Source organism: Carya illinoinensis, chromosome 7 (assembly GCF_018687715.1).
Source record: "Carya illinoinensis cultivar Pawnee chromosome 7, C.illinoinensisPawnee_v1, whole genome shotgun sequence".
NCBI classification, from domain to species: Eukaryota; Viridiplantae; Streptophyta; class Magnoliopsida; order Fagales; family Juglandaceae; genus Carya; species Carya illinoinensis.
Genome location: NC_056758.1, coordinates 9,344,926 through 9,366,334, shown reverse-complemented (window position 1 = coordinate 9,366,334; position 21,409 = coordinate 9,344,926). Strand labels below are relative to the sequence as shown.

At 36.7% G+C, this 21,409-nt stretch overlaps 1 protein-coding gene across 2 annotated transcripts in view; it reads right to left on the bottom strand.

The window, feature by feature from the left end:
* The window catches only part of LOC122315520 (transformation/transcription domain-associated protein), a 32,588-nt gene extending 20,246 nt beyond the window's left edge, over positions 1 to 12,342 (bottom strand). For both annotated transcript variants that reach the window (XM_043131461.1, XM_043131462.1), the window contains exons 1-8: positions 11,812 to 12,342; positions 10,992 to 11,716; positions 9,826 to 9,951; positions 9,657 to 9,742; positions 9,033 to 9,141; positions 826 to 921; positions 638 to 700; positions 471 to 530 (exon numbers count right to left, since the gene is read on the bottom strand). In XM_043131461.1, the coding sequence (XP_042987395.1) occupies positions 471 to 530; positions 638 to 700; positions 826 to 921; positions 9,033 to 9,141; positions 9,657 to 9,742; positions 9,826 to 9,951; positions 10,992 to 11,716; positions 11,812 to 11,869 (1,323 nt within the window). In that variant the 5' untranslated portion in view covers positions 11,870 to 12,342. The remainder of the gene's footprint in view (positions 1 to 470; positions 531 to 637; positions 701 to 825; positions 922 to 9,032; positions 9,142 to 9,656; positions 9,743 to 9,825; positions 9,952 to 10,991; positions 11,717 to 11,811) is intronic.
* Between the last annotated feature and the right edge of the window lie 9,067 nt (positions 12,343 to 21,409).

The window sequence follows — 21,409 nt, the reverse complement described above, 5'->3', positions numbered from 1 at the left end:
ACAAAGATAAACACGGGATTGGCAATTTTCATTGTTCAGATTAACAAAGAAATCACTGTTCATATGAACAGTGGAAAACGCCTATCCCATGTTTGTCTTTGTTTTCTGGCCCATGCAATTAGCACCACTCTTGTGCGTATATTTGCAAAAAGTTCCATTGCATTGCTGTAACAGAGAGAAATTATGAGGGGAATGGCAGATAAGGCAACAGAACAACAGGATGAATCCAACCTCTAATAAGACATTTCACTCCAATGACTGAAAAATTAAAACAATTAAAAAAATTTAATTAGCACAAAAGGAATCCTTTAAAGCCTTTTCAACTAGTCACCAGTTTAATTAATAAAAATCCCCAGCCCCCAAAAACATACTGAAATTCTCTTACTTGCCCTAATTCCATGGTAACACAGCAATAAATCAAGGTATTTTACAAATATCACATGGGAAATGGTTCAGATTTCACAAATTACCTGTGGAATGGTACGCTTGAAAGTACTGAATTTCCCAACAAAAGCATCTAAAATACGCCCCTATTGAAAATAAATAGATAACAACAGTCAGTGCCCAAAAGGAAGACATATATCCACAAAATCTACCCCTGGGTAATCTAGCATGAAGGTTACATCATAACTCATACCAACAGAATCCGTGCTTCATCCATAGACGGTTGGTCAACACCTTTTTCAAATATAGGCTCCACCTAATTCCCACAAATTTAAAACAGAAGCACTTATCACACATCAATATCAAATATATAAGCTAGATAAAGCACCATATAGAAAAAAATCTGTTAAAAATCAAAAGAACAGAGTTAAGAGTATGTACCAGATTCAACATCAACCTAGCACAAGTAGTATGAATGCTGAGCGACAATGACGCATCATGCATGTTACTTGAGAACAAATAAATGATCCGTGAGAGCTGCATAAGCATAAAAATTTATCAGCAAATAAATTGAGAATTTTAAATGATAGAATATGACAGTAACCCATTTGGGTAAATATTATAGTGGCAATAACAGCTATATGCTAAGGTTAATAGTGCAACATATGCTGTAGCATATGGAGAACATCAAGCATTGGGGGAAGGGAAAGAAATAAAATAGTCAGAATTCCAGCAAAAGAGATGCAAACTGTAGTATCAGGAAGTATCTCAAGTCCTACTTGACCTTTTTTTTAAGACGGGGAATCCTGAAGACAGTGCAAACGCAACATGCATTGTTACCCGGTTAAACCTCGGACCCTTGTTACGTGTCCCCATTGCACGGATCAGGTAAGTCATCAGCTCTTTCACCACCTTTTTTTTAAGACGGGGAATCCTGAAGACAGTGCAAACGCAACATGCCTTTTTACCTGGTTAAACCTCGGACCCGTGTTACGTGTCCCCATCACATGGATCAGGTAAGTCCTCACCTCTTTCACCAACAAGACGTGGCCTCTAGAAATTGTTTGCACGAAAAGGTTCAAACCATAAACCTGAAAGGAGCATACCACCCAGACCGAGGTCCTTACCACTTGAGCCAACCCCTAATCCTACTTGAACTTCAAGTGCTTGGCGCACAATAGATCAATTTCTACAAGTAAACATCTCTTTTCTACTTTTCTTTCTCAAACTTAGTGCAACAAAGCCACAAAATAAGTAGAATTGATTCAGGGTTGTTAAAGATTCTAAAATACCAATTTCTATTAAAATTACTAGATTTTTTGGATAAGCCATGAAATTGGTAGAAGTTTCAGAACAATTCTGACACTAATAACTTTCATTTTTTTTTTTATAAGTAATAAAAACTTCATCAAATAACGTGAAAGGTACAGAAGTAAGCCCATGTCTCCTTGAGGTCCTCCATAGTCTGTTCACAATCATAAAAAATTCCATCATTTCTTTCCTGCCAAATACACCATATGAGGCAAGTAGAAACCATTTTCCACACTGCAGGAGTTTGAGGGCTTCCACCTAATCGTCTCCAAGAGTAAAAAAAAGATCCACTATTCTGCTAACATAACTCAAGATAAATCAATCCAGAGACTCCTCACTCCTATTACACATGCAACACCACTCAAGCAATGTGTTTCTTCCTCCTATTGTCCTTGGTGAAAATCTTTCCTTTCAAGTAATGCTAGATATAATCATAGGTTGTGCAAGCCCCACGCACTCCCTTTAAAAAATAGTGGGGTCTACCATTAAAAAATTAATTTTTTCATGTGGGTCCCATATATATCCACTTTTTTCAGAGGGAGTGCGCGGGACTTGCACACTCTCAGACTGTAAATATCATTTCTCCTTTCCTTAAAAGGATATGCAAGCCAAAAAGGCAACTCTTTAATGGACCTTAATCTAACATATCTTCCTCCAAGGAAAGGAGTGGACTCAAACAAAGGCCAAGATACTTCATAGGTAGAGATGGCACCTCATACCCTAGAATATCTGCCAAACTATCCACATTAAAGACCTATCCCACTACAACCAACTCAAATTTTCTCAAATCAACCTTCAATCCAAAAACTACTTCAAAGCATAATAATAAAGCATGAAAGTAGCAAAGGTGATTCAGGTTTACCCCACAAAACAACAAGGTATCATCGGTATATAGTAGATTCAATACATCAATGTCCTTGTAATTACTATCCCCCATAGCAAAACTTGATAAAAAAAAAAAAAAAAAAAACAACCATCAACCAAGGCAGATGACATTTTCCTAATTGCCTCTATGACAATGACAAAAGGCAAAGGGGACAGTGGGTCGCCTATCATATCAGGAGTTCTCCATTCACCAAGACAGCAAAGTGCATTGTGGAGATGCAATGTGGTCCAAGATCGTCATCTCTCCTCAAAACCACATTTCCCCAGCAAATGTAAAAGGAACTCCCAACTGACATGACCATAAGCCTTCTCAATGTCAACTTTGAAAAGCACCCCATTCTCCAATTTTATTTTATTTTTTTGATAAGTAAATCAAATTGTATTAATAAAAGAATAGGCATAGCCAAGTGTTACAAAGAAAGCCCTAAACTAAGTAAGGACAATAGATACAGGGAAGTCATGAAAGGCTTGGCCATTAAAATTAACGGCAATGGTCCCCTCATTCTCCAAATTTAAGCCTACCATCTAGGCTCTCGTTAACAATCAAAACAGATTAGGATTTCTCTTCCTCTGACAAAGGCATCTTTCACAACTTACAATGGGCATAAAGATAGATCATGAAATATTGGCACAATATCTTCTTTGGTCACATCCCAACAAGCTTGAAGAAAGTCATACAAAAACCATCTCGTCACAGTGCCTTATTACTATTCAAATCTTTCACAACTTTAAGAACCTCCATCTCCTCTAAAGGCCTTTCAAGCCTCATGGAAAACTCCTTTCCAAAGGAGTTGTCTCCAAGCAAACTGCCCAGAGAGCAATTTCTCATAGAAGTGCACATATGACTCTTGATCTCTTCCCGACAAGTAGAGATTGAACCATCAACAAAGAACAACCCAATAGAAGTGATTCTCCGATTCAAAATGGTAACTCAATGGAAAAAAATCTTTGCACCAGGAACTCTCTCTCAACCAAAGAGCCCATAAATTCTATCTACAACACACCTCCTCAGATAATGTAGTCCTCTCAAACTCATATATCACTTGAACTTTCTGCATTTTCTCTTCAACAGTTAAATCTCTACCTTCTTCCACACTGTCAATGGGTTACAACTCTTCCAGAGAAGACTTATCTAACATTCTATATTGTCAAAGGTTCATTTTTTTCCAAAGCTTTAAGTCCACTTTCAAGGCCTTCAGCTTTCGGCCATGATAAAACTTAACGAACCTTGAAAACAATAAGAAGATTACCATTGCCTCACCTTATCAACTAAACCTTCCAACTTTAACAACATATTTTTTAACTTAAACTAGCTTCTGCCACCATGAATACCTCCACAATCAACAAGAATGGGGAAAATGATCAAAACATAATCAAGGAAGCCTTCCTTGACTCAAATCAAGAAAATAAGCTTCACACTCTTGGGGTACAAGAAATCAATCAACTCTAATAAACCAATATGGAGTCCCGATTATTGGAGTGTGTATAAGACCCTCCAATTAAAGGAATATCTAAAAGACCCTGATCAAAAAATAATTTCAAAGAAAGCTACCATAGCGAAACCAGAATGGCCATCACCATAACTTCAACAAAAGGAGTAACACTGAAAGGATGTTGAATACACCATGGGAATTCCAGCCAACTACTCAATCCAACCAAATCCTACCACAAATACATTCTTTCCACATGTCAGCAAGGTCACATTGATTTGTTTAAACCAATATTATGAATAGCAATTGCTGCCGCAGAATAAACCAATTTCAAAAGTGCATGAAATGCTAGACAAGGTATAAGTTCTTGTACCATAGGCAAAACTTCAAACAAAACACTTGCTGGAGGTTTGCCCACGGCCAGCAACCTATTCTATTAATCCCTGTGTTGAAAATCCAATGTCTTTGTGATCTCTATACCAAGAGACTAACATCTGTATAGATTACCCGAATCTGTGTTTGACTCGCCCTTGATAACCTGGTTGGGTTTTAGAATAACCAAGCCTTATGCTCGACCTTGACCCAAGCATCTGTTTTCCTTTATTTAGTTTAATATTTTGGTCACTTCTAATTGGGCCTTTCTTCTTCAGCCAAAGCTCAAGCCTGGTCTATTTTTCTTTATAAACAAACTTGTGAAGCCACATAAACTAAGCCCAAACTCACCATCCTTGTGCCATTTCTTAGCAGGTAGTAGTCCACCTATGTTTAAGCCCAAACCCAAGTCCACTTTCTCAACAACTGCTAACATTTCTTTTCCCAATTAAAATATCTATCTTCTCAACCTAATAAGCATATTGTACAACTCCTTTTGAAAGCAGAAAAAACACCCTTGTTGCGTAATTTTCAGATTTGTGATCAGTAAAGTGTGACAATTGATATCTGCATTCTTGGCTGCCGCCCTTGCGCGCTTTCAACAGCTAATTAAATAGGTTTCTTATCTTCAACTTTACCCACAATACCCCTATTCAAGGTGCCAAGTCCCACTAGAACTGCCCATACAACTGCTTCACAGTCCTAATGCACGAGGCTTTCTCATTCAACTTCAACTAATAACCCCTAGAACCATGAGCCACTGAGACCTCAGCAGCCATGTCTTTCCATCGAGAAAATAATGGAATAGCGCCATCCTCCATCAAAGTTCCCTATAGAAAACTAGCCATCCTCTACCACCTCTTCCTTCCAGAATCACCAAGGACTCTCACCGACCACCACCTCCAAACCTCAACAGTGTTAAAACCTAAAGTGCCTCTTTGAGCCCCGCTAAGCAAAGAATACTCAATTTCCACCTATGAGCACTTCACAAAACACTTACCTTCCTTCCCATGTATTACCATTTCAAGTGACTCAATCGACCATAGGACACCAACCTAACATCTCTAAATTAATCAGCGTATTCCCCTGCAACTCTCCGTGATACATACGAGAACAATTCCCTCCTTTGCCTCAAACTTGTACAATTTCAATTCAATGAAAACGATCCCACTACATCATCACCAGGAAACCCTAAATTTAATAATTACGATTTTGAATGAGGAGATTAATGGTGAGGAAAGAGAATGAAGAACAAGTCTCTAATGAGAATTACCAGAGGTAGCCATTAGAGAGAGAGAGAGAGACCCTACTCTATTTTTTCTTTTTTTGATAAGTTGTTAAGAACTTATTACATGCAAATTCTTGTTGAGAATAATTACCATCTTACTCCTCAATAACAGTTTATTTACCAGGCAATATAGTTGACCTGGAAAAAGTCTGTATAAGAAGAAGCAGATGGTCAAATTTCTTTCTACTAAGGGAAAAAGGCCTGAAAATTGAATATGTCATGATTGCTGATTTACCTAAGTATTTATCGATCATAGAACCACCCATATGCCTCTGTACCAAGTAATCAATGACATTTCTCTCGTTACAAGGATTCACCCTTTTCTACTTCCAATTAGAATGCATTATTTTCCAGACCTCTTGTGCATTTGGTTAAAGACAATTCTATTGCTTTTGACGAATCATAAAGAGCAGAGATAAAGAGAGGAAAAAAATAGCATTGCACACATGATTTGAGGGGGAAAATAACTACTGCAAAAATAAAATAAGCCCAAGGATTCCAAGTGTATTTAACAATGGCAAAGATGAAAAAGAAAACAACATAAAAATTATATCCACTAAGTAAAATATGCAAAACACAGAAACCTTTCAAAGGTAAAAAAAAGATCTATGTAATTTAAAAGAAAAAAAAAAAAGGTTATATTGTTTTTTTTTTTTCTCTCTACTGGTTGGGATTTGATTTCACCAACTTAGGACCACAAGCAACGAATCATTGCCACAGCTAGAGGCTCTTGTATGAAAGGACTGACAAAGCATTAGTTGCAACATAAGGTTGCCATAATCATAACCCCACTAGTTACCATGAGAGCCAACAGCCTGGGGCATAACTAATACACAAATGCATATATGTGAAAGCTTAAAGCCTGGTTTGGTTACCAAATACCAAACTATCTCATCTCATCTCATCTAATTATTACAACTTTCCTCAATTCTCATACAAAATATAATAAACACAACTTTTTCAAATTCCAAAACAAAATTAATATTAAAAAAATTATATTATAACAATATTTTATTTAATTTTCAATAAAATATCTTATCTCATCTCATCTGAACTGTGTACCCAAACGAGGCCTAAGAGATAATTTTTTTTTTTATCGGTAATCAAGAAGTTTCATTCATAAAAATAGACAAAGTCCAAGTACACAGGAAGTATACATGAGAAATACCTAACTAGAGTTTACAACTGACAAAAGTCTTAAGAGGTAATAAAATTAAAAATAAGTTTTAAAATAAAATAGAGTTACGTAGGCTAATACAAATAGGAGCAAAAATTGAACTTACAAATTTTTAACAGGGTGGTGAATTATATTTTGACTCAAAAAATTTTCAAATTAGTAGACACCAAATATATGTATACATGGGAATTATAAAGCTATGAAAATGTTAAAGAAAATGTTAAAAGTAAAAGTAGTAGACTGAACTAGAAAATAATTCACCACCCATGAGTGAGTGTAAATGCGAGACATTAATTTATGGGTGAAATAGATAGGGACTACAAGGAAAAAAATAAATAAAAAGGTATAATGAAGGAGACATGCAAGTAAGGAAGATAATTTTTTTTTTAATAATTAATAAGAGATTTTATTACCAAGAATAGGCACAACCTAAGTACATAGGAAGTATACAAAGGAAATACTAACTACACTCTAGAAGCAAGAAAAAAAATAATACAGATTCAGTACATTATCATCATTCCTTACAAAAACCTAGCCCACAAACACAAAGTAGAAAAGAAAAAACTCCAAAGTTCTCCAAAAGAACACTCTGTCTTCAAAACATCTCCCATTCATTTCCAGCCAAAGACACCACATTAAACACAAAGGAAGGCCTTGGTCTTCGGGTATCACTCCCTTCAAGATCCAAGGTTCAACACCTCATTGGTGCAAACAATCCTTTGGGGCCACACCCCTCGGTGAAAAGTCAGCGATTTAATCAGTTTCGTGCAGAGAAACTTTTGAGAGTGCGGTGCACAGGACCAAGGTTCACTTTGCATGGATGGGTCCGAAGGGCCTTGCCTTGGAGAGGTTCTCTGACATTTTGAAAAAAAAAATACACACACACACACACAAGGGAATCATATTCCATCTGGCAGCTACACATTTCCTTCCCTCAAAACCTTTCCAACATACAAGAAGATCCACAACTTCCTTTGGCATCACTCAATGTATACCTGTCCGACCCAAAACCTCATTCCATAAAGACTTTGCCACCTCACAATGAAGAAAGAGATGATTTACAGACTCACCATCCTTCTTGCACATGACACACCAATCAGCAATACACAAACCACATTTTCTAAGGTTATTCGTGGTTAAAACTTTCCCTAGAGCAACCACCCAACTGAAAAACGCCACCTTAGTAGGAACCTTGACTCTCCAAATGGTTTTCCAAGGGAAAGCAGAACCAGAATGACAAGTCAGCACCTCATAAAACGAACTAATTGAAAAGGTATAAGCCAAGGAGCACGGTCCCATAGTAAACTGTCCTCTCTTCCCGCCATCACTTTTGAATTATAAAGTCTTCCCAAAAAACCAGAAACATCATTCACTTCCCAGTCATTTATCTCTCTGATAAAATCAACATTCCACAGAATATTATTATCCTTATGTTGGAAATAATCTGCCACAGCAACATTTTGATCCCTTGCAATCCTAAAAAGAGAGGGAAAATCAGATTTGAGATCTGATTCCCCACACCAAATATCATGCCAAAACATAATCCTCTTCCCTTCCCCCAGCTTAAATTTAATATGTTTCAAAAACTCCCCCCAACTTATCAAAAAAAAAAAAAAACTCCCCCCAACCTATCAAAAAAAAAAAACCTCCCAACTTTTCCTAATGAACTTCCATAAACTCACTCCATACACTCCTCTAACTTCATTAGAACACCAATCCCCCCACCCACTCCCATATTTAACAGCAACAACATTCTTCCATGAAGTATCTCTCTCTAAATGATATCTCCAAAGCCATTTCCCAAATGAAACTTTTTCTCCTCTCCTATACCTCCCCCATAAAAAATTGCGGTAAATTTTCTAAATTCTTTTTGCAACCCCTGTTGGCAAAGGGAAAAGTGAAAGAAAATACGTGGGAAGATTAGACAACGTACTCTTTATCAAAGTAATTCGTCCCCCTTTAGACAAGTATAGCTTTTTCCATCAAAGTAATTCATCCCCCTTTAGACAAGGAAGATAAAATTGAAAAGTACCAAAACTATTAAAATAAAAAACACACCCCACCACACAAGTTTTGACCCTTGTATTAATTATTAACAGAAAAACATCAGAATAAAAGCCCATCTAAGTGGAAACAAGGATAGAAACAATATATTTTGCATCAAGCTTCTCACAAAAAGCAGTACCTGAGCCAAGGAAAGGTCCCCCCGAACATGATGGACAATCTCTGCCAGCAGACTATAAGCCAATGGTCTCAATGTCTCAAAGCATGCCCGACCAGCACCAACTAGAACCCTAAAAGGTTCAACATAAAAGGTCAATGAGATTGTTCAACTCCAACACAAGAGTCCAAAAAATTACTATTTCTGTCCCATATAAAACCCAACTTCTTAAGTGGTCATCATTCAGCAGACTGTCTTCCACCAAAAAAGAAGTGCCCACTTTTCAACCAAGTAAAGCATATTTTTTAAAGAATATTCTGTCCATTGACTTTTTGAAGTGGACAATATTTCTGGAATTCAAAAATGGGCCAAGCCTCCCTCAAATATTTTCTGCAATTGGTCAATTAAAGTCGCGGCACATTGCAAAATTTCTAATGCAGGTTTGGTTTCTTGTAAAATCAGGAAAACAAAAATGGTTTGAGAAATTCTGTTATAAGATTTAAGTTGTTATTCACTAATGACGTATATAACATAATTCCTAGTCGTTGTCGAGAGCATTGTTGCATGTATCTACGATTTCCCCAATCAAAAGGATATCCATATCAGTTATGACAGTTTGAAGTCACCAACAAAAGGTCATAATATTACCTCTCTTCCAATAGCTTGTCAATCAAAGGAAATAAACCCCTCTTGAAATCGGTTCCAAGAACATGTTTTAAGGCTACCAACAATTCCTGCATCCAACATGTATAACTTTTCATGATTAATGAAATAAAAAGATCCAGGGAAAAAAAATAGAAAGTTAATAAATATTCACCTTTCTAATGGATACAGAATCTGAACAAGTAACAAGCAAATTGACAATGCTTTTGCATATGCTTTCTTCATGTGGCCTGATAAAGTCAGCGAAGCTCTTCAACAGATATGTTAAAAAAGAAACTGTCTGCAGCAACGAAGAGTTCAGATTAGCAACCAGTTGTTGTAGGACTTGGGAAAAACAAATAGACAAAAATACAGCTTGAGTCATACTCTATTTGTAAATTTGAAAACGAATGCAACTAAGGATGAAATTGTAGACCATATCTCCACCCATCTAGATTTGGTTCTTGCATTGCCCAATGAAAAGGGCTATTAAATTTCTTCAACAGAGTATACATTTCTATTGTGTCTATCGTGGAAGCTACCGTGGAAAAGAGGTCAGATTCATCAGAGACTGGCTTCAATAGCAACATTGGGTGCATTTGGGAGCAGAATTTAAAAAGGAAGTTTGAGACTGTTTCAGCTTTTATGCTGTTAGGGTGAAGTTGTTACCTCATCTTGGACCCCTTATCAAGATTCAGTTTTCTAGGGGATTGGCAAAGAATAGAAACCCATGTCTTTTTCAAGCCTTAACTAAGAGAAAAACATATTGAAAGACAAGACCAGTTGCCTTGTCCAAGGATAGAACAAGAGAAGATTTATTCCAAAATATCGCCATCTTTGTGTGGAAAGGTAATAGTGCTAGTATGACCTGTTAAGTTAAGAATTTTATAGAATTCCACTAACAACTACTTCTAAACTGTTAAGGAACCTCTCTCAATTAAGGATTCTTCCAAAAATGCATAAAAGAGGCACAACTCCCAGGACAAAAACAACATAATCCTAGCACTTGAGTTTCACATGCAGTAAATGTAACGCCCCAAGGGAAGCCCAAGCCACATATGGGCCTCTACTCCAAGTGAACTAGTCAATGATACAATTCAAATACCATTGGAACCATTATAAAGATCAAGAACTTCTCTTACCCAATCAACGTGGGATCCCATACACCAACTACCCTTATCCTGGGACAATCTCCCAATACATGACTCATAACAAGCAACTCGGACCACAATCGGTATATATGTGTTAACAAAGCTCTACTCAACCTTCCAGGAAATCTCTAACTAAACTTCAATCCGTGAACATTTTTAACGTGAAGAACTACCAACGACAACAACATACCTTAACCTGCGCTCCCTTCAGCTCAATGAAGTGGGTCTTCAGATGGGCAGGAACCTTTTCCGGACCGGGAACTGATATAGCAGCAACCATCAATGGCAACAAGTGCGGAATATTCGTCTGAACAAGCCGACTATATAATTGGAACAGAAACATGACCACCAACGGACTTTCTGTAACTATTTTGAACGAGCGCGTACTCGGGTTAAGCTGCCCCGTCCCAGAAGAGCCCCCCATAGTACTCAAAGCTTGATCCGAAGACGAAGACGTATCCATTGGCTTAACATCTTCCCCACCCGCCACCCCGCTTTCGAAGAAATGGCTAACAGTCAGCTTAAAATTCTGGTAAATTTTGCAGACGAAGTCCAGAAACGGCTGGACCTCATGCTCCAAAGTCGGTCTAAAGTTCCTGAGTAGGTCGAAGATTATACGGATACAAATCAAGCCGTTCTCTTCGTTGTCTGTGGTGAGCACCTGCATGGCGACCTTCAAGAGTTCCTGCACGAAGGGGCGGAGGACCTCGCTGTGAGGAAGGCGATTGAGGATCTCCACCACGATGTTCCGGAGCTTGTGCTCGGGATTGTCGATGAACTGTGGCTTCGTAATCTGTAAAAGTATAATCGAGAACGCCCGGAAGTAGCATTTCAGAAAGTTCAAGTACTCGGCCGTGTGAGCGATTTCGAGACTGTCCCGAACATCCATTGCCATCTGAAGCCTTTGTTGAATTGCTGTCTCAAAAAGAAACCCAAATAAATATCATACGCAAATACTACAACTTTGTAACACACAGAGGGAATATGAGAGTGAGAGAGAAAGAGAGTACAAATATCGGGCTCGACGAGATTCTGGGAGTGCAGCTCGAAATTCTGAATAGGACTCATTGTGGCGGAACATATACAACGAAAGCCCTAGTTCGCTGTACCGAGAAATTCAACGACTAGGAATCAATTTCGTATTGCCAGAGCCTCTAGGGTTTCGGCGCAATTGCTTCCTTAATTCTTCTCGTGGAAACCGGTGCTTCGCAAAGTCTGAGATTGGAATTGAAGGGAGAGGGAGTTTGATATTGATCGTGAAAGCTGACCGAGAGACTATAAAATGGCGTGAATTTAGTTGAAGGACTGAGAAACAGCAAAGGGTTTAAGTGATTATCGTCGTGAAATTCTTCTATCAAGAGCTCTAACTACACACTACTTTTTGAGTTCCCTCGCTGTCGCTTTTTCATTTCCGCAGCCGTGAAAAGGAGACCATCGGGGAGGGAATGAATTCCTACTGCTATGCAATGGAAGTGTCTTTTATGGGCCTTTCCCTTTTCGCGAATCGCGGCTTCGCTTTTCCCGGTGATTTGAGTCTGGCAGCATGCTTAGCCCGTTTGGTTAAGCAATCGCAAGAAAATGTTTTAAATAATAATAAATAAAATATTATTATAATATAATTTTTTAATATTAATTTTATATTATAATTTAAAAATATTAAATTATTTATTATATTTTATATAAAAATTTGAAAATATTATAATTATAAATTAAGATGAAATTTTTAATTTTTTATAACTAATTTGGGCCTTAATGATTAACTTTTGCTTTTAACCAAAATAAGTAAAATAAAATAAAAAATTTGTAAGTTTGCTAAATTTATAAAAATATATTTTTTTAATATTTAATAAAATTCAAAAAATTCATTTTTAAAATAACATCAAATTAAATTTTATTTATAAAATATACATATATTTTTTAATATTTAATAAAATTCAACAAATTCATTTTTAAAATAACATTAAATTGAGTTTTTGTTTAAAAATACTCTTAAAAATAACTTCATATTTTTTTAAAAAAGTCACCATGACTAAAAGCAATCTCAATGGTTCATGTATAATATAAAAAATATAAAATATTTGAAAAATTGTTTATAAAATGACTTCCTTCTAATTATGTAAAAGAAATTATAAAATACAAATTGATATATTAGCCCGTTACATGTAGAGAGTACTATTCATCTTTCAAATAATTTTTTTATTATTTATATTTTATTTACTCCCTCATTTCCTTTTACTTTTTTGGCATTTCAATATAAATTCTTATTATTGTTCATAATTTAAAACACCTCTATTTTATTGTTTTCTAAAAAATATATTGGATATATTATTTATCCATTTTTTTCATATTTAATTTGATTTGATTTTTAATTTTTATTTAGCTTATTTAATTTAATTTTATGTGTAAAGAACTGAATTATATTACATTATATATAATAATATATTGTAAATATAAAAAATATATGGATATTACAAATTTATTCTAAAATCTTTTTAAGTACATGTTCACTAACTGATTAGATTTATAATCTCGTTTGGATAGAGAGTTAATCTCAACTAATCTTATCTAATTATTGATTATTTTTTAAATTCTCACACAAAATATAATAACTAATTTAATTTTTTAAATCATAAAATAATAATAATATTAAAAAATAATATTCTAATAAAATTTTATTCAATTTTCAGTTTTCAATTTTCAATTTTCATCTTAATTCATCTCATCTTATCTCAACTCGCTATCCAAACTTTACCAAAAGATTTATAATTAAAAACTCTATCCTAAAAGGTCTTGTTTCTAACCATAATTATAAATCGGCGCTAAACATTTCACGGCGCTTTAAGCCTTATTCAGTTATACAGTTCAGATTAGATAAGAGAAGATGTTTTGTTTTGTTAAAAGTTGAATAAAATATTGTTAAAATATAATTTTTTAATATTAGTGTTATTTTAGGATTTGAAAAAGTTGAATTATTTATTATATTTTGTGTGAAAATTTGTAAAAATTAATGAAAATTATAATAATTATATGAGATTAGATAAAATAAAATAGTTTAGATTTAGGTATCCAAACTAGCCTTTAGTTTTGAGATATAAGTTTTTAGAATATGGGTAAACACCAATTTAAAAACAATTGGGAATACAAAGGATTTCTATGAAATTCTAACCTCAATCTTTAAATAACTATATAGTTTTTCAAAAAATATCATTATAAATATTATTTGAAACTTATAAAGTTTTTTTAAATATTTTTCTGTCCTCTACTAAATGAGGAAAAATATATAAAAAAAATATTAAATATCAAAAGAAGACTTCTTGATCAGATAGTAATATAAAAAGTTCATTAAATCAAATTGTGTCCAACCAAAACAAATATTTTAAAAAAAACGGCAAACAGTTCATGAAAAAGTTAAAAAAGGCTAGTAATTAAAGATTAGAAAATCTTGATGCCGTTACGGTATATTTGGAACTCGAACAGTTCTTCACCGAGTTTGAATCATTCATTTGGAGGGTTGGAAAGTTAGCTGAAATGAAAAAAAATAAAAATAAAAATTAAATAAAATATTTTTAAAATATTATTTTTATTTTAAAATTTGAAAAAATTGAATTTATTTATTATATTTGTAAAAATTTTGAAAAGTTATAATAATTAAATAAAATGAAATGAGTTGAGAAGCTTCTTGTATCCAAACAATCCCTTAGAAGTGTCCCACAATATTGGCAGTCAAAATAAAAATTTTGAGTACTACTACAGGTTTTTATAATTGAAAAAATCTATTTGTCATCCTCACACTTCACACACTACACTTATTTTAATTTTTTTTCATTTTTTCTATAATAAATATGTAGTGTGTGGATGATAAATAAAATAATTTAATTAGTTTAATAAGAATAAAATAAAATAAAAAATAATATTTTAAAAAATAATATTTTAATATATAAAGTATGTGGTGTAGAAAAAATCTATTTGTCATCTTCACACTTCACACACCACACTTATTTTAATTTTTTTATAATTTTACTTACTATTTTACTTATAACATTCTTTTTGTTAGTTTTCTTTTAAAATTCAAATTTTAAATTTCAAATATCATGATTTTCAGTATATTAATAAGTGATACGGAAAAAAATAAATTTTTTTTATAAATTTTGCTTACCTACATTATTTTTAGGCAATATTCAATATATATTATGGGGTCACATGTGACATATATATATAATGTAGTCTCCCTATCTATTACATTATATATAATGTAATAGATAGATACCCTGATGGATATCCCATGGGGTCTCCAGGACCAGATGGATACCCTGCTTTGTTCTACCAATCACACTGGGATATTGTAGGAGTTGACCTCACTGATGCTGTCTTGGAAATATTAAATGGGGATGGTAATATTGCAGCTATTAATGATACTTTCATAGTTCTAATCCCAAAAATCAGAAATCCCCAAACTGTTCTGGATTTTAGGCCCATCTCACTTTGCAATGTCATTTACAAGGTGGTGTCCAAAGTTCTCTCGAATAGGCTTAAACTGATTCTTCCTAATATTATTGCACCTACCCAAAGTGCTTTTATTCCTGGCAGGATGATCATGGACAATGTTATAGTGGCTTTCGAAACTCTTCATGCAATGTCAACCAAAGGCAAAGGGAAGCAAGGATATATGGCTATAAAGCTTGACATGAGCAAGGCCTATGATAGAGTGGAGTGGGCTTTCTTGAGAAGGGTCATGGGTAAGATGGGCTTCAGCAACAAATGGATTAACTTGGTCATGCAGTGTGTAACTATGATATCCTATTCTCTCCTTATTAATGGTAGTTCTCATTGCAAGTTTATTCCAACTAGAGGAATCAGACAGGGAGATCCCCTCTCCCCCTATCTTTTTATCCTGGTGGCTGAGGTGCTTAGTAGCTTAATGAATCATGTTGAAAGTATCAAGTTGATTCATGGATTTCCTATTTCCAGGGGGAAGCTTAGCATTAATCAACTATTTTTTGCTGATGATAGCTTGATTTTCTGTAGAGCCAATGCAGGAGAGTGGTCATCTATCCATGTTTTGCTGAACCTTTATGAAGAAGCCTCGGGTCAGAAACTTAACAAGACCAAAACCTCTATCTTCTTCAGTCCCAACACAAAGCCAACTGCAAGAGAATACATTTTGAATCTTGCTGGAACTAGGGCCTCCTCAAGCTATGATAAGTATCTTGGATTACCAGCTCTCATTGGTAGATCTAAGCATGCTGCATTTAAGGATATCATTGATAGGATCAGAGGAAGAACTAGTAACTGGAAAAACAAGTTTCTCTCTCAGGCAGGGAAGGAAATACTTCTTAAGGTTGTGATTCAAGCCCTTCCCACTTATTGCATGGGAGTCTTCAAACTACCTAAATCCCTTTTGAAGGAAATAAACAAAGTTATGCACCATTACTGGTGGGGCCATCTACAAAATGAAAAAAGGGTGCACTGGGTATCTTGGGGTCAGATGGGAAGATCGAAATCTGCAGGTGGCTTGGGCTTTAGAGACCTTGAGAGTTTTAATTTAGCTCTTTTGGCTAAGCAAGGGTGGAGAATTATCCAACAGTCCAATTCCCTTGCTGCACATGTTCTAAAATTGAAATATTTCCCAAGTGTTGATTTCATTCAAGCCAAAGTGGGTCATAGGCCTTCATTTATATGGAGAAGTCTTTGTGCTGCTAAGGGACTGATAGAAAAAGGCTCCATATGGCGCATTGGTGATGGTCAAAACACCAAAATATGGAAAGATAGGTGGCTGCCACAACCTACAAGCTATAGAATCCAATCACCTGTACATATTCTGCTGGAGGATGATAAAGTGGCTAGACTCATAAACCAAGCAACTAGGCAGTGGGATAGAGGCTTGATAACAGAAGTTTTTAACTCTGAGTTAGCAGCAGTGATCCAGAGAATTCCCTTAAGCTCATCTGGTGCTATGGATAAACTAATCTGGTTGGGATCCAAAGATGGCTCTTTCACTGTTAAGAGTGCCTATCACCTTCAGAAGGAGCTTTTTGCACAGCTCAAGGGACAGTCTTCTAGAGGGTTGTTGAGGCAGAGAGACTGGACTGGTTTGTGGTATCTGCAGGTCCCTAATGCTACCAAATCTTTCTTGTGGCGTGCATGCTTAGAAGCTCTCCCTACAAAACTCAACCTCTTCAGGAAAAAGATTGCGGACTCCCCTATATGTCCTATCTGTTGCTCGGAAGAGGAAACCACCACTCATGCTCTCTGGAACTTCACCTCTGCCATGGATGTTTGGAGTCAAAGCCATATGTTTTTCCAAAAAAGCTCTTTAAGGGTAGACAGTTTTAAGGAACTGTTCGAGTGCCTCAGCAAGCAAGGTACACAACCTTTGATGGAACTGTTTTCAGTCATTACCAGGAACATATGGACTAGAAGAAATAAACTGATTTTTGAGGGTTCCTTCATGCATCCGAATCTGGTGGTGAATCAAGCATCACTATCTCTTGCAACTTATAAGGAGGCCCAAGGAAGTAGGCAAAATACACCTCAAGCTTCTAGTACTCAAACTGGGTGGTCTCCTCCTTCTTCAGGTTCAATTAAAATTAACTGGGATGTTGCTGTGGATGTGCCCCAAGCTAGAGTTGGCATTGGTCTGGTGGCCCGAGACCATGAAGGCAAGGTTTTAGTCACAAAGTAGTTTCTTGTCTCCTGCATTCCTGACCCTCTATTGGCTGAAGCTTTAGGAGCTTTTCAGGCAGCTTCTCTGGCTAAGGACTTGGAGTTCAGCCCTATCATCTTGGAAGGGGACGCTTTGCAGATAGTGAATGGCATTAATCAACAGGTTGAGAGATGGGATAGGGTGGGAATGGTCATGTATGACACTAGTTTGGTGCTATCCAGTCTATGCCAATGGTCTATGGCTTTTGTTAGGAGGTGTGGCAATCAAATGGCTCACAATCTGGCCAAGGATTCCCTTAAGCTAGGAGAGAGTTCGGTTGTTGTGGTCTTTGGACTTCCCTGTAATCGTGTATCTCCATCTTCCTTGGTTTAATGAAATGGTGGATTTTCTTCAAAAAAAAAATATATATATATATATAATGTAGTCACAAGGCAATGTTAAAAAAAAATAAATAAATCAGACTTATGTGTATCAAGTGGGGTCAATGTTTTTACAAGATCATATAAGGAGCTTGTCTCTTTTAGACTTATACAAATCATTTTTCTTTCCAAAATCTCATAAAAATCTTAACTCAAAGTATTTCATTACTATTTACAAATTATTTTATTACTATTAATAGATTTCTTATCTCATCGCATCCGTGTAACTAAACAAGACCTATAACTGATTTAAGATGGTAATAAATCCTTAAAATAAGAGTAATAAATCCTTTTTGCATTGGTGGTCTAAATTATTTATTTATGAACAGAAGGATCATAGATTATTTATTTATGAACAGAAGGATCATAGATTATAAATTATTTATGATTTTTTTTTTCTAAAGAAGTACTTTTTACTATTTGGAGAGATACTATATATAAATTACATACTTATAAAAAAATATGTAAATTATATCTTATTAAATGTTGTCCAAACTCCACGCAGAATATATTAAATACTTAATTATTAGGTAATGATTAAATGAAAAATTTGAAATTTTAAAATTGAAAAATATTTGTATTTAAATAATATTTAGATGTTGAGATGAGATGGTTTTAAAAGTTTATAAAACCAAACGAAACCTGCTCTTTTGGCATGCCATCACTCTAAATATGGATGGTAGTTTAAGTCGGACATTCTTGATCAATCAAATTTGGGTTATCAACAAGATAGTCCTAATCCAACTCTGGTAATTAAATTTGTCAATTATATTCGAGTCATAAATTTACGTTAAGTCTATTATTCTTTTTACCATTCTCCATAATTGTATATACATTTTTTAATGAATCATTGAATCTACTTCAATTACATCATTTGTGAGGGAAGTCGTCCCCTGTGTCAGGCCGAACCATGCTGACTCAACCCATGAGGCACCAATGGACCTCGGGATAGCCCTGCAATAGGGAATTGGAATGAAAGGATAGGACGGGTTGGGCCCGAAGGGCGAGACCGGCCCAAAAGGCCCAAAAAGAAGTGATGATATATCACACACAAAATGCGAAACACTCAATCAGAAGATCTGACACCTCTACTGGTCGACAAGCCGTGTATACAGGGTCAGAGGTGCCCACTGTCCCAGGTTACCGACGGTAGCTGGACAAACATGGAAAGTAGGCGCTAGATCAGGACCATGCTGCATTTAATGAAAGGCTGGGATGAACACGCTACGACCTAGGTCGAAGTTTGTCAAAGCTGCCACGATCAGGCATGGCAGAAAGCCAATAAATGGCATGACCTAAGTATGAAGTGGCAGCACCACAATCAGTTTAGCGAGGGACCACCACCACCAGGTATATATACCTTCATAGGGATGTGGGGTCTCTCGATATACACTCCAAAAATTCTCAACAACTTGAACTGACTTAAGCATCAGAGGTGCCTCTCACCACCCTGAGCTCTCATTATTGCAGGATCAAACCGGGGAATTGTGAAGTTACAGTGACATCGTTTGTGGAATCCTTCCTATAAAAGCGTGTCCTTCGTATGCTAGTGACGATACATTCCCAAACTACACGAAGAGAAGAGGACCAGTCCGAGACCAAGGAGGCAAGACTCGTAGAAATGGGAGACACGATAGAGAAACTAATGGCGGAGGTGGGAGGTCTCTGACAGGAAGATGCCACCTTGCGAAGAGCTAACGAAGAGCTGGTAGGTGGAATAGAACCTAGCCACAATGAACTCACTGAGTCAAGGCGCACTAGAGGTCGACACGGCCGAGGAAGAAAGATGTCAGATGCACCTCAAACCTTGAGAGCTCTGGAACAAGTATGCAGAAATGGCCAAGTGAATGAGTGCGTCATCTTCTCTAGACCAACTGCTCACCAACACGGACCTATTGTACACTGCGGAGGTCATGGTTGTCCATCTTCTGCCCAAGTTCAAAGTCCCCTAGATAGAAGGGTATGAAGGATCCAAGGACCTACTGGAACACTTGGAGACGTTCAAAGCTCACATGACTCTTCTCGGGTGCTCGGGTTAGATCTCATGTTGAGCCTTCTAGCTTATGCTAAAGGGTGCAATAAGGGCATGGTTCGGATCCCTACCATCGCGGTCCGTGGAGAGCTTTACTGAGTTAGCCCGCCTCTTTCTAATGCAGTTTATGGTGAGCTGAAAAAGAAGACACCTGACTGTTTACCTTCTAAAGGTAAAGCAGCGCAATGATGAGAGCCTAAAGGCATACCTCTCCCGATTTAATCGACAATGCATGACCACGAACTACCAAGATGAGAAGATCACCTTAGCAGTCCTGTTGGGGGGAATCTGCCTGTGAAATTCGTCCATGATTGAGATAGCACAAAAGAACCCCACGACTCTTAGGAGACCGTGCTGCTGACTTCATCAATAATGAAGACACCCTCTGAGCTTTGACGGCTCCTTAAAAGATCGAACTAGAACATGCAGATAAGAAAGTTGACATGCTAAGTAGTGGAGCAAATTGTGATAAGAATAAGAAAGGCACACAAGAAGCCAAACGAAGGAATGAGGCATTGGCTCGAGCCCATGATAGAACCTGTGCACACGAGTATGGTCGTGGAAGGTGAACGTGCCCTGAGCTCACATGAGGAACCTTAATAGGGTCAGGAGAACCGTTGATACTGCACCTACTACTGAAAGGATAGGCACTGAATCAAAGATTGCTATACACTGAAGTAAAGGATGGAAGAACTTGGGAGCTTACTAGACCAATGACACCAAGAAGGCTAATAGTCAGCGCGAGGCCTTGGCGAAGTGAGAGCCCGAGGAGATGAAGAGCCAGAAGCAAAGCCCACAGTATTGAAGCTTGGTTAGGAGGGATGGACTAGTGGGCGAGATCTGTACTATTGATGAAAGATATGCTAGTGGAGGATCCACTTTGTCAGCACGAAGGGCCCATGCTCGAGGGCTCGGACAAAGAGGTGTTCACAACTGAAAGTACCGCCATCAGGATGAGGAGGAACATAGAAGGAACCATCATAACATTTAGTGAGAAAGACAGAGGGCATCCTCCACCCTCTTGACGACGCCTTGGTGGTTATTGTGCAAATTACCAACTTCAAAACAAGCACGGTCTTGATTTACAATGGTAGTTCTGCCAACATCTTGTTTTAGGAGGCATTCATCAGAATCAGAATAAACCCTGACCATCTATGACTAACTCTTATGCTACTTTAAGGTTTTATAGGAGACATTATTCAACCAATGAGAGCCATCACCCTATCCATCCTAGTCTGGAAGGCCCCAAGAACATCAGTCATGATGGTCAACTTTCTGGTGATGAAGTCCCCCTCCTCATACAATGCTATATTAGGTCGTCTGACCCTAAATAATCTAAGGGCGATGACATCCATATATCATCTTAAGATAAAGTTCTCCATGAACTTGAGGGTGGGTGAAGTTAAGGAGTGAGTAGGTGCTGGTTTGGGAATGTTATGCATGAGAGTTGAGGCATGGGGGTCAGGGCATCAGGGCAGTCAAATAAGTAGGGG